This window comes from Hemiscyllium ocellatum, chromosome 29 (genome assembly GCF_020745735.1).
Source record: "Hemiscyllium ocellatum isolate sHemOce1 chromosome 29, sHemOce1.pat.X.cur, whole genome shotgun sequence".
NCBI lineage: Eukaryota > Metazoa > Chordata > Chondrichthyes > Orectolobiformes > Hemiscylliidae > Hemiscyllium > Hemiscyllium ocellatum.
The window spans coordinates 51,700,771-51,714,857 of NC_083429.1; the positions used below are offsets into that span (position 1 = coordinate 51,700,771).

At 40.2% G+C, this 14,087-nt stretch overlaps 1 protein-coding gene across 1 annotated transcript in view; it reads right to left on the reverse strand.

Annotated features, from left to right (window-relative positions):
* Window positions 1-622: 622 nt before the first annotated feature.
* The window catches only part of LOC132829585 (coatomer subunit delta), a 46,442-nt gene continuing 32,977 nt past the window's right edge, over window positions 623-14,087 (reverse strand). Inside the window, exons 6-10 of the mRNA XM_060846849.1 lie at window positions 7,559-7,724; window positions 5,936-6,083; window positions 5,170-5,278; window positions 2,967-3,171; window positions 623-1,303 (exon numbers count right to left, since the gene is read on the reverse strand). Coding sequence (XP_060702832.1) covers window positions 1,214-1,303; window positions 2,967-3,171; window positions 5,170-5,278; window positions 5,936-6,083; window positions 7,559-7,724 — 718 coding nt within the window. The 3' untranslated portion in view covers window positions 623-1,213. The remainder of the gene's footprint in view (window positions 1,304-2,966; window positions 3,172-5,169; window positions 5,279-5,935; window positions 6,084-7,558; window positions 7,725-14,087) is intronic.

Genomic DNA, 14,087 nt, shown 5'->3' on the forward strand with positions numbered 1-14,087 from the left:
GTGTGTTCAATCTTCAGGACTATTAACTACTTTTGATTCTGATATCACAACTTGCCCAAAGGAATCTTGGATTCACAAAGTATTTTAATGCATTTTCTTCCCAATAGCTTCTTGTTACAGTTTTGACAGACTCAAGGCAGCTTGCAGAACTATCAAAAGTTTAGCAAATCAAGAAACAGTCCTGATTAACCTACGACACATTGAAGCTGTAGAGGTAATTCATAATTTAAGCTACAACTGTAATAGTCTTCTCCACATCTGGGAAGAAATCAGACAAGCCTGACCATTCTGAGGGGAAACGCAAACGTAGAAAGTGGGAAATTAGCAGTATATTTTTGGAATGATGCATGAAATCCCCCACTATAAAATGCTGAACGCAGACATGAAAGAAGTGACACAGCAACTCATTTTACCATGTTTCTGCTTCAATTGTGACTTAGATTTTCAACACACCCATCAGCACACTCCCAATATCCATTACTGCCCCTCTCTCACTGAAGCACTCTACTGCTGTGGTTGACATACTGCCCGGCAGCTTTTGCCTAAAAAGGCAACATCATTCCACAGGCGGCATTGAGACCATCTCTACAACCATCCTTTACAGAGAGAAAGCAATGCCGTATTTTTAGTTTCATAATATACTTTTAATCATTTTTAAAGATTACAATTTTTTGTTAAATCTTTTTACACTGGAATGTTGTCATATTCCCTCTTGTACACTTTACAGGGTTACAAAATTTCTGCTGTGATCATCTTTCATCCAAATCAAAAAAAAGGAAAAAGGAAAAAAAAGTCACTTTACGTTGGTAACTAACTCAACAGAAGGGCTAAAACAATAATTACAGCCAAGGAGGCAATATGATAGGGAATAACAGGTGCTGTAGCTGAAATACATGACACTGTAGGTGCTACCAAACGTCATCCCCTCCCACCCACCCATCCATCCATCCCCCCCTTTCAAAACAAAGACAAGTGTTTACTTGTTGGTTAATTAAAATATTAATATCAAACTCCTTTTTCAGATGAGAATAGTCGGCAGGTTTGAATAACAGATAATAAACCACATTGTTGTCAAGGCGCTCTGAACCTTTTTTTCACATACACAAATACTGTGCAATTTTATTTTTGAAGTTTAGGTCTTCAAACTGGTGTGCAGTTCAGCAACATCTGATCTTGTGATTTCTGGATATCTGTTGTGCATTGGTTTTTCTTTTTACAATATTTCATATTTGTCAACCAGTAACATGGTTTCCATGGAGAACCTCACAGGGCTGCTGCTGTCGACATGACTGATTCCAGTCACCTAGGTACAAAGGAGACAAAATAAACATCTTTATTTCTCCTTAACTTTTGCACAGAAAAGCAAAGGACAGCCTTTTGTGATACTAGCTACCCACTAGTTACTTGACTTTTCAGGGTGGCCCTTGGTGTATGAACCCTAGCAGAGAAGACGGTCATAACGGATTCTGAACCCAATTACAAGTGTGGGAAGTAAGACTACTGGATAGTGACTTCAAATGGGAATATTAGGTGACTGCAATCCTTCCAACTGTATTCTGTTTAAGGAATTTCATGCAATCTACATCTTTGGAGCTCCAGCATCTCATAGTACTATCCTTACCCATTGCCAGCTATAGAATCATAGCCATACAGAACAGGAACAAACTCTTCAGTCCAACCAATCCATGCGGAACATAATCCCAAACTAAAACTAGTGCATGGAGTAGTACAGAGCAATAAACTTACAAGTAGTCCTCTGACAATGCAACCCATTCCCTTTCCAAAACTGCAACTTAATGTAAATTACAGTCTTAAGTCTTAGAGTGGCATTTAAACCAACAGCTCATTCAAAAACACGAATGCTCCAGTGAGTTACTCTCCCACTTGACTAACCCGAGAATGCCTCGGAAGCAAGATACTCACCCTTACCCAATGAAATGCTAGCAGCAGAGGGATCAGTTGAAGCTTCAATTTGACCAGAGCTGCCAGTAGGTTAGTCATAACACAGCCTACATCATCCCCTGCACTGACTTTGAAAATCAGGGCACTTTGCATAACCTTGTTACTTTAAATATCTGGTTTGGTTTTTATTTTAACATTAGAAAGTCATAAATGAATTAATGAGTTCATTTTAACGCTTTCAAATATTATTTTGGTTACAAAAATGAATCTGATGAAAAAGTTTGCATGTTTGAGTTTGGGGTGGCTGTTTCAGATTTACCACAAACATCTTTTGACAAAGATCAACAACTTCTCACTAACCATAAGGCATCAGTCAGTCACAAGTCAAATAACTAACACTCCTTTGGAATAAATTCAATGCATTTAAAATCCTGAAATGCAATATCATTTATAAACCACTTATCACACAGTAAAACACCTAAAGGTACTGAAGAGTCAAACAGAATTTGACACTGAACTGCAAAGACATTCAGACTTAAGGCTTACCCTAAAATTTATTTGTAAAAAGAGGGTTGTAAAGGAGGCAAAAGAGGAACAGAAACAGAAAGGTTTGGGAAGGAATTCCAGAGCTTGGCAGCTGAAATTACAGCTGTCAACGTAGCAGCAATGACAGATCTGGAGGAGCGCAGGTTTCATGAGAATTGTTAAAAACAGAGTATTAACAGACTGGAAGCAAATGGTAGTCAGCACATGTGTAGGATGACCGGTGAACAGGTCTTGGCACGAGTGAGGAGATGGGTAGAACGGTTTTGCATCATCTCAAGTTCATGAATGGTGGAAGAGGCCAACCAGGAGTTTGTTAAAATGGTCAAAGCTAGAGTCAATCATGCCACAACCAACAGGTTCTGCAGACAGGCTGAAGGAGGAGATAGTTGAGGAATGTTACAGGAGAAGAAACAGGCCATCTTAGTAATGTTGCAATGGATGCTTCGAACCTCTTTTGGAGTCATAATACAACAAATTAAATGCACTTGAAGAAATGTTTTATTGATGTGAGTTTGTACCTGTATATTGCAGTAGTTCCTTTTGGACACAAAGGATACATTGACTGGGAAGAAATCATTGGGCTGCCCAGCTATACTGAACTCCAAGCTGCCAGTCTTATTTTTGGCATCAATGACAGGTAGGCACCACTCCAGAATATTTTTCCTGCTATCATGGCGATACTCGCCATCAAGTTCACCAATTAATGGGGCGCCAACACCAGACCTAGGTACAACAGAAGAGGAATGTCAGTACAGAAGAATTGTCACTGTTGCTTGAATTGAGTCTAGACTTCCTGCCTGTAAGCTTTTTATCATCAAAATTCAGGTTGACAGCTCACACGTGTCACTGAAATTCCATTCCATGTATGTGATCAACTGGACGCACACACAGACACATGAAATAGGTCCTCAAGTCTGCTCAGCCATTCAATGGGATAATGACTGATTTGCGTCCCGAGTCCCACCTATCCCAATAACTTTAGGTTCTTGTCTGGCAAGGGAATCAATTTACCTCCATCTTAAAAATGCTCAAAGACCCCCATACCAATCTCACTCCACCTTTGGAGGCAGAGCTATAAAGTAGCATAACTCGGAGGGTGAGAAAAACAATGACTTTGTTCTAAAGGGGCAAATTCTAATTTAAAACTTTTATCTATAGAAAGGAACATCTTTTCACATCTATCTTGTCAAGACTATTCACGATCGTATACATTTCAATCAAGTAACTCGAGCAGGAATGAGCCCATCCTGTCCAACCTATTCTCATAGCAACCTGCACATTCCATGCATCAATCTCGTAAACCTCCTGTGGACAGCTTTCCTTTAAAAAAAATTCAGAATGGCAATCAGTATTCAGGATGTGGTCTCACTAAACGCCCTGTACAAGTGACACATAACATCCTTACTTTTATCTTCATTTCCTCAGTTAGTAAAGAATAGCCACTTTGATTACATCCTATATCTGCAAACTAACGTTGCAATTCATGCACGAGAACACCTGAAACCTTGTCCACCTCAGAACTCTGCTGTTTTTCTCTGTTCAAGTTTTTTGCTCTGCTTTTTTGTTTCTGTAAAAATTAACTTTGCATTTTCCACTATTATAGTCATCTGTTAGAGTTCTGAACATTCATTCAACCGGTCTACACCCATCATCACACTTCTTATAGATGTCATAGCGAGTTTCGAGAATGATTGCCAGACTACTCAGACCTCTTGGCATCATGGTAGCCACAAACCGACCAACACACAAACAGCAACTAATGAAGACAACAAGCAAAACTAATGTGATTTACAAATTACCTTGCAAGAACCTTGTAACAAACACTACATTGGACAAACAGGCAGAAAATTAGCCACATGGATACATGAACATCAACTAGCCACAAAATGACATGACCCTCTCTCACTTGTATCTTTACCTACAGAAGGAGGATACCACTTTGACTGGGATGACACATCCATGAGAGGACAAGCCAAACAGAGACACGCAGAGAATTCCTAGAAGCATGACATTCCAACCGGAACTCTATCAACAAACACATCAACTTGGACCCCATTTGCCACCCCCCAAGAAAAAGAACAGGAAATGAAATCACCGTAGGAAGTGATGTCACCCACCACCCCAAGGAAACTTAAACACAAATAGAAAGTGGGTCACTAACACCAGTGCTTCACCAGAGGCTCACTGATGATGTTACCTAATATGGTGACAAAATGTCTGAAAACAAACCTTCCAGCTCAGCAAGCAAACTTACATCTATGTCTTCTCTATATTCTATCTGCTTGGTGTCAAAGTATGGCAGATATCAGAAATAAAAAGCCAAAATGCTGGAAATCCAGTATGCACAAGTCACTCACTTAAATTAGTTTCACCACCACCACCACCTCCCCCCCCCACTCAAAACACCACACCCAGGTGTTGCCAAATTTGCTCAGTATTTCTACCATTTTGTTTCTCAATAGGGAGACTTAATTGTCGGAAGACCAGAATTAAGATGATTGTAGTCCACCAGACTGGTTCAAATTTTAAAAGGACAATGCTGTAGTTTATCACTTTAATTAGCTGCCATAGTTCCGGTAGTCAGGTAGTGAAGGTCATTGCCTGGGTTGAATGTGGGAAGATGCGCTCGTTCTTGTGGCAGCAGTCTTAACAGCAGCAAGTTGGAATAAGCCATGGGGAATCCGAGATCAAGAAACATGCTTCAAGCCCACAAAAACTTACGGAACAGGAATGGAGATGATCACGTCGTTTAGTTCCAGAGTGCTCTCTTGTAGCTCATACTCAATATTTACATCACAACCAGTGGCACTCTCTGAAGGCCAGCAGTTAACTAAATCAGGAAGAGAAAAGACTGAAAGCACTTTGAAGGCAACAGGTTTAATCTTAACTTTGAATCGTGTTTTGCCAAACAGACAAACAAGTAGTAGGCCATTCAGCCTTTCAGAAGATTGAACAGAAGGGGGATATAGTTGGTCTATCTGGGTTCATGTCAGCTCCCAAAAGGGGAATGAAAAAAAGCTTTTTTCTCAAGTTATTCCTGAGTGGGCTATTGGAAATAATTCACATGTTGACAGTGAAAACAAACTTCAAATATTTACCACTTCCTATTGCATTTATCACTGTGATTAACTTTGAATCGTTTTGAGTAATAAGCACGACTGAATTTTTACCAAGGGATTAAAAGGTCAAGGGTGAATGTCTCCAATTTTAGTTCTCAGAATGGCATTGTTGACCAAGTTCACTCATGGTACAACAGGTTTAATACAGCAAAACACCCCATGTGCTCAATGAGAGCAACAGAAAAAAATTCACATTTAGACACACTCAAAAAGCGAAAAGGGTGAAAGTTTAGGAAGGGAATGCCATACAACACATTGCATGCCACAGCCATTTAAGTCATAACTTCTGGAACAACTTTGTACAATTACTCTTGCAAGGATGTAAGGTACCCAAGTTGCTCATTGCCTGCACAAGTTGAAGAACTTACTGGCAAGGGGAATAAAGGCATCATCGTTAGTTTGCAACCTCCACTTCAGGACTCCAACATCATTATTCAGCGGAAAGGATTTCTCTGGGTTCTTTAGGCCAATCAAAGATTCTGTTGTGAAAAGTTTCTTATCCACATTTGGGTGAGTCTGGAGACAAAGACAGAACAAACTAGGGTTTAGTCTGAAACTTCACTTCATTTCCGACTCAGAATTTATGCAGCTCGAACTTTACCCACTGCAAATTTTTAAAAGCAGGAATAAAGTACATACGAAGACCACAGGAAGGACAGCTCATAGCTATGGTAACATAGCAATCATGGTACCAGACCAGTAATTCAGAAACAAGAAGTCAAATCCCATTGTAACAGATGTGAAAACTACTCTGGTCTGCAACTCTCACCTCCTATAAATTTAAAACAAAACTGCTCAAACTATGGAGGGTGATGTTAATTCAAGTAGACTAAAAAATTATTGGAACTAATCACTGCACTCAGCTGACTGATTCTATTTGCTGACATTTCAGAATAAAATGCACCTTTGGTTGATCATAATTTAAGGTTGAGTAAAGTACCTTTGTTGATTTGCTACAATATCTTTTGTCAGCATGCATCTGTGTGTTAAATAAGTCTTCAATATCCCACACTATTTGGCAAACTATTGCAGCGGTACACTATCCTCTAAGATATGCCATATCAATACTAACCACACTCATCACAAGCACATAATCTGCACTAGAGTCAAGATTTGTGTTTAGCTTCTCTATCCCTATAAATTCCTCACATAGCTCCATACAGTTCCCTTCCTCATTTAAAGCAGAAACTGCACAGGAGGGAGTTGACCCTAAAGTATGAATCCTAAAGTAATCATAATCTTGGAAATATAAATACAAGTGGGGTTTGAATAGCCGCTCAACTGCAGATGACTTTTAATGACTTTTCAAAACTTCAAAAACACAAACAAAGTCAAATATCACATAACACCAGGTTATAGCCCAACAAGTTTAATTAGAAGCACTAACTTTCGGAGCGCCCCTGCTTCATCAGCTGGTTGAAGGAGCAGCGCTCTGAAAGCTAGTGTGCTTCCAATTAAACCTGTTGGACTATAACTTGGTGTTATGTGATTTTTAACTTTGTACACCCCAGTCCAACACCGGCATCTGTAAACCATGACAAACAAACAAAACAGACGTACAGTACTGTTCAGTTAACATGAAATGTCAGGGGGTGTTACCTCATGACTCAACATGGTAATACAACCACACAGAATGGGGCACTTCAGAACAGAAACAAAATGAGTTGTCAAACATACTGAATGGGACAGCCCCAGCATTCAGAATTAATCTTCAACAGACAGTCAATGAGAGATCTCAGTTGCGTGTTGACTAGTCTGATAGAGAAAAACAGTGCTTTCTTAAAAGAAAACACAACCCTAACCAGTAAAAGTAACTTAAAAGCAAAATACTGTAGATGGTAGAAAGCTGATAAAGATCAAAACCAAGGTTGGAAAATCTCACATTAGGCAGTACCTATAGACAGAAACAGGGTTAATGTTTCAGGTCCATGACATCTCACCAAAACAGATTTAAACAAGGCTCATCCACATAAACATGGTGTGACATTTACCTGTAGCTGAACTCCTTTTTTGTCATCATTCTCTATTTGAAGGCGAATTCTTCCTTGTTTTTCATCACTAACCCGGAGCATGATCATGCCATGTACCTCCATATTTTGCAAGCCGCCATCCCGGCCACATGTCAGTGATATCTTCTCTTCGATTTTCAGGTGTACACTGTCAAAGTTACAAGAAAAGCCTTCACATTATAACAATAGGAATTTAGCTCATTACTTTAGAATCAGAAGTAGCACTGATGCAGAGAACTAGACCATAACAAATAGGAGCAAGAATAGGCCATTTGGTTGCTATTCAACAACATCATGACTGATTGAATTAACACCACCTTCCTGACTTTTTCCTAGAAGCCTGGATTCCTTTACTGATTATGACGAGCCAGTAAAGGATTCCATAGATTCACCAATCTCAAACAAAAATTTCTCATCTCTGCATTGAATGGGGGTAACTCATTACTCAAATTATGCTTCGTGATTCTAGACTCTCCAACAAGGGTAAACAAGCCTTTCAGCAGTGATCTTTCAAGTCCCCATATCTTAGATATTTCAGTAGGTTGTCTCCTATTCTTCTAAATTGAAATGAACACCAACTCAAGTTTCCTTATAAGGAAATTCTTCCATATCCAGGATCAACCTAGCAAACCTTCTTTGTAATGTCTCCAACACCAGAATACCTTTCCTTACAAACAGAAACCAAAACAGTTAATTCTAACAGCAGTCTAACTGGTTCCTTGTCCAGTTTTGGCAAGACTTCTCTATTTATATACTCCATTCACTTTGAATTAAAGGCTAACATTCGATTTGTTTACATTATTAATTGAAATTGCATATTAGCTTTTCGTAATTTATGTATAAAGACTCCCAAGCCCTCTATCCTGCAGCTTTCTCCATTGTATTCAGCTCCTCTCTTCTTTTTGAAAAATCATCACATTTTCCTGCATTATATTCCTTAGGCCAAGCGTTTGCCTACCCACTTATTCTGTCTATATCCCTCTGCAGACTATATGAACCTCACCAACTGCCTTGCCTATTTCATCACCCACAAACTTGGGAATATTAAATTTACTTCCCTTATCCAAGTCATTATTATATATTGTAAATAACTGCAAGCCCAGGATTGATCCCTGTGGCACTCCACTGGTTACAGAACTTGCTCTGATAATGTCCATCACATCCTAAAATTCTTCAAAATCCATTCGTTACTTCTGAAATAACAAATTCATTTGAACACTGCAAGATTTCAGGGAGGAAATTAATTGAACGACTAACTTTTTTTTTTACAGATTCTGATTAATAGGGCATTACGAATATTCTGATCATCTTTAAGCAATGCAATGGAAACTTTTACATCTACTCGAGATGGCAGATTTTAATGTGTTACAACTGGGACCAGGAAAAATGTGCTGAGAGTCAAGCCCCAGCTTTTCCCACATATTCAGAAATCCTTTGCCTTACAATCCAATGCATGACCTCTCTGGGTTGAATTTTATTTGCCATCTTTCTGCCAAGCAGACAGACCATATTTTCTAGCTGTCTACAGATATTGTCCCGGTCATCAACCACTCAGAATAACCATGAAGTTGTTGAACTGTAATAAAACAATACCGGCTTTACAAATTATGCTTTGATGTGCTGTCCTTACCTAGGCTGGCCTGTATGCAACCCGAAACTGCCCTCTGATAGGACCTTACAAGTTAGAGCTTGACAAAGAAAACCCATCTTTGCAAAAAAACTGGACTTGGGCAGTAATTGCTGTGTGCCCAATGATGCTTATATGCAGACAACAATAAAAGAATCCAGTAGCTTTGAGATGATGCTTCCTCTTATGGAAGGATCTGGAACTGGTCACTGTTTAAAACTCAGGAGTTGCCAGTTTAAATAAAGATGAGATGACTCTTGTCTTACAAGAGTTGAGTATCTTTGGAACTCTTGCTGAAAAGATGGTGAAAGTAGAATCCTTGAATATTTTTAAGGCAGAGGTGGACAGATTTTCTACATGCAAGGCGGTGGAAGGTTACTTGTGGTAGACAGAAATGCAGATCTAAATAACAATCAGATCAAATCACGATAGTATTGAATAGCACAGTGGGCTCAAGGAGCAGAATCACCTACTCCTGGCTCTGAAATCCTGTCGATGTGTAAACAGTGTAAAATTTACTTCGTAAGTTGCAGAAGTTATGGACTGATAAGTACTTGAAAAAATCTCATCCGAGAGACTTAAAAAAGTGAGATAGTAGACACGTGGGTTTTAGCACTTCAAAATGCAAATGATTAAGGGAAATCCCATTGAATTGGAAGACAGCAACTGTAATTTCTTTGTTCAAAAAGGGAAGAAAACAACAAGCCAGTTAGCTTAACATCCATCATAGCAATGTGCATTGTTTGCAAAATGCACCACAGAAATCCTCCCACACTACTTAAGCCTCCAAACCCAGAGCTCCTACCATCCAGAAGTACAAGGACAGCAGACATATGGGAACACCATCACCTGCAAGTTTCCCTTCAAGCCATTCACTGTCCTGATCTGGAAATATATTGCCATTCCTTCAGTGTCACTTCTTCCCCAGTAGCATTGAGGGTGTTCCTACACCAAATGGATTGCGATGGTTCAAGGAAGGAAGGACAACAAAGATGGAGCAATAAATGCTGGCCCAGCCTGTGACACCCACAAATGAATTAAAAAGCAGAGATAGTCATGACTGACTTTAGCTGATTTATGGTTTCAGTTAGACAACAATCCATTCTATGATCACAAGAGTAAAATCCAGTGTATTTAATTCCAAACTTGAAACAGCACTTCCTACTTAAATTTACCAGTTTCCACATGAGCCAACCTGCAATCTCTCTAAAGGAGACTGCTAACTCACAGTAGATTTTTGTTGGAGATCTACACCACCAGATGCTAGATTAACATGTCCTAAAATTATTTCATGTGAAATATGCTCAATCAGCAAGCATTACATTCTAGATGGAGTGTGAATCCTGGTTCCAAATGTAAGGGGCTACCATGCCATCCCATGTGTCCTTTAAAGTAGTAAAAGATCCCAAGTAGTACTTTAGGAAAGTAATCCTTGACAGTGAGCCATACAAGGAAAAATTAGATCAGGTGACAATATGAGAATTCAAAACAATGAGGCTTTAAGTGCACCTTAAAAAGGGAAAAAAAGAGAGGTAAAGAAGCAGAGACATTGATAGAGAGATTTCCCAAGCTTGGAATCCCAGTCAGGTGAACACATGGCTTTCTCAGGGTAGAGTGAAGAAACCAGAATTGAAGGGGCTTAGAGATCCAGGTTTGTAAGACTGGAGGAGATTGTAATAGAGAAGGGCAAGGCCAAGGAGAAATTTAAAAACATGGAAGAGACAGTAGCCAAAACAGATCAATAAGCACAGGGTGATGTGTGAACAGGATCTGTAGCTACTGAGGGTACAGACACTGAAGCTCTGGATTAGTTCAAGTCCGTTAACATGCAAGGTAGGAGATTATCTGAAAACACAATAATCTTATCAGAACGACTGCATTGGTTGGAGAGACAGATAGAAACGATGAGGAATTTGCAACAGCACAGTATGTGATGGATGGCAGTTATAGGAAAGGGGGAAAACCTCAGATACAGTCACATAGATGGGTTAACTCCAGGAAGGGTAGAGAGGTAGGCAGCTAGAGCAGGAGTCTTTTGTGGATATACTCATTTCAAACAGGTATGCTGTTTTGGAAAATGTAGGGAGTGATGGATTCTCAGGGGAACGTAGCACGAACAGCCAAGTTTCTGGTGTTGAGACTGGCTCTCATGCAACGAGGAATACGTTGGTTTCCAAGGGATCAACTGTGTTAGGGGATTCTGTAGTCTGAGGTACAGACAAGATGTTTCTGTGGCCAGCAGTGAAAAAGTAGAATGGTGTGCTGTTTCCCTGGTGCCAGGATCAAGGATGTCTGAGAGAGGGTGCAGAATGTTCTCACGGAGGAGAGAGGCCAGCAGGAGGGCATTGTCCACATTGGAACCAACAACTTGAGAAGGGAAAAGGTTAAGATTCTGAAGGAAGATTACAGTGAGTTAGGCAGAAATTTAAAAAGGAGGTCCTCAAGGGTAGTAATATCTGGATTATTCCCAGTGCTACGAGCTAGAGGGGGCAGGAATAGGAGGATAGAACAAATGAATGCATGGCTGAGGAGCTGGTGTATGGGAGAAGGATTCACATTTTTGGATCATTTGAATCTCTTTTGGGGTAGAAGTGACCGTACAAGAAGGACAGATTGCACCTAAATTGGAAAGGGACTAATATACTGGCAGGGAAATTTGCTATAATTGCTTGGGAGAATTTAAACCAGTAAGGTGGGAGGGGGTGGGACCCAGGGAGATAGTGAGGAAAGAGATCAATCTGAGACAGGTACAGCTGAGAACAGAAGTGAGTCAAACAGTCAGGGACAAGGTAGGACTAATAAATTAAACTGCATTTATTTCAATGCAAGGGGCCTAACAGGGAAGGCAGATGAACTCAGGGCATGTTAGCAATTACAGAAACATAGCTCAGGGATGGGCAGGACTGGCAGCTTAATGTTCCAGGATACAAATGCTACAGGAAGGATAGAAAGGGAGGCAAGAGAGGAGGGCGGAGTGGCATTTTTGATAAGGAATAGCATTACAGTTGTGCTGAGGGAGGATATTCCCAGAAATACATCCAGGGAAGTTATCTGGGTGGAGCCGAGAAAGAAGAAAGGGATGATCACCTCATTGGGATTATATTATAGACCCCTAACAGTCAGAGGGAAATTGAAAAATAAACTTGTAAGGAGATCTCAGCTATCTGTAAGAATAATAGGGTAGTTTATGGTAGGGGATTTTAACTTTCCAAACATTGACTGGGACTGCCATAGAGTTAAGGTTCAGATGGAGAGGAATTTCTTAAGTGTGTACAAGACAATTTTCTGATTCAGTATGTGGATGTACCTAATAGAGAAGGTGCAAAACTTGACCTACTCTTGGGAAATAAAGCAGGGCAGGTGACTGAGGTGTCAGTGGGAGAGCACTTTGGGGCCAGCAACCATAATTCTATTTGTTTTAATATAGTGACGGAAAAGGATAAACCAGATCTAAAAGTTGAAGTTCTAAATTGGAGAAAGGCCAATTTTAACGGAATTAGGCAAGAACTTTCAAAAGCTGATTGGGCGCAGATGTTCGCAGGTAAAGGGAAGCTGGAAAATGGGAAGCCTTCAGAAATGAGATAACAAGAATCCAGAGAAAGTATATTCCTGTCAGGGTGAAAGGAAGGCTGGTAGGTATAGGGAATGCTGGATGACTAAAGAAATTGAGGGTTTGGTTAAGAAAAAGAAGGAAGCATATGTTAGGTATAGACAGGATAGATTGAGTGAATCCTTAGAAGATTATAAAGGAAGTAGGAATATACTTAAGAGGGAAATCAGGAGGGCAAAACAGGGACATGAGATGGCTTTGGCAAAGAGAATTAAGGTGAATCCAAAGAGTTTGTACAAATATATTAAGGACGAAAGGGTAACTAGGGAGAGAATAGGGCTCCTCAAAGATCAGCAAGGAGATACTAAATGAATATTTTGCATCAATGTTTATTGGGGAAAGATGTAGACTGTAGGGAAATAGATGGTGACATCTTGCAAAATGCCCAGATTACAGAGGAGGAAGTGCTGGATGTCTTGAAACGGTTAAAGGTGGATAAATCCCCAGGACCTGATCAGGTGTACCCAAGAAGTCTGTGGGAAGTTAGAGAAGTGATTGCTGGGCCTCTTGCTGAGATATTTATATCATCGATAGTCACAGGTGAGGTGCTGGAAGACTGGAGGTTGGCAAACGTGGTGCCACTGTTTAAGGGCGGTAAAGACAAGCCAGGGAACAACAGACCGATGAGCCGGAGCTTAGTGGTGGGCAAGTTGTTGGAGGGAATCCTGAGGGACAAGATGTACATGTATCTGGAAAGGCAAGGACTGATTAGGGATAGTCAACATGGCTTTGTGTGTGGGAAATCATGTCTCACAAACTTGACTGACTTTTTTGAAGTAACAAAGAAGATTGATGAGGGCAGAGAAGTAGATGTGAACTATATGGACTTCATTAAGACATTCAACAAGGTTCCCCATGGGAGACTGGTTAGCAAGGTTAGATCTCATGGAATACAGGGAGAACTAGCCATTTGGATACAGAACTGGCTCAAAGGTAGAAGACAGAGGGTAGTGGTGGAGGGTTGTTTTTCAGACTGGAGGCCTGTGACCGGTGGAGTGCCACAAGGATCAGTGCTGGTTCCTCTACTTTTTGTCATTTACATAAATGATTCGGTTGCAAGCATAAGAGGTACAGTTAATAAGTTTGCAGATGACATCAAAATTGGGGGTGTAGTGGACAGCGAAGAGGGTTACCTCAGATTACAACAGGATCGTGACCAGATGGGCCAATGGGCTGAGAAGTGGCCGATGGAGTTTAATTCAGATAAATGCGAGGTGCTGCATTTTGAGAAAGCAAATCTTCGCAGGACTTATACACTTAATGGTAAGGTCCTA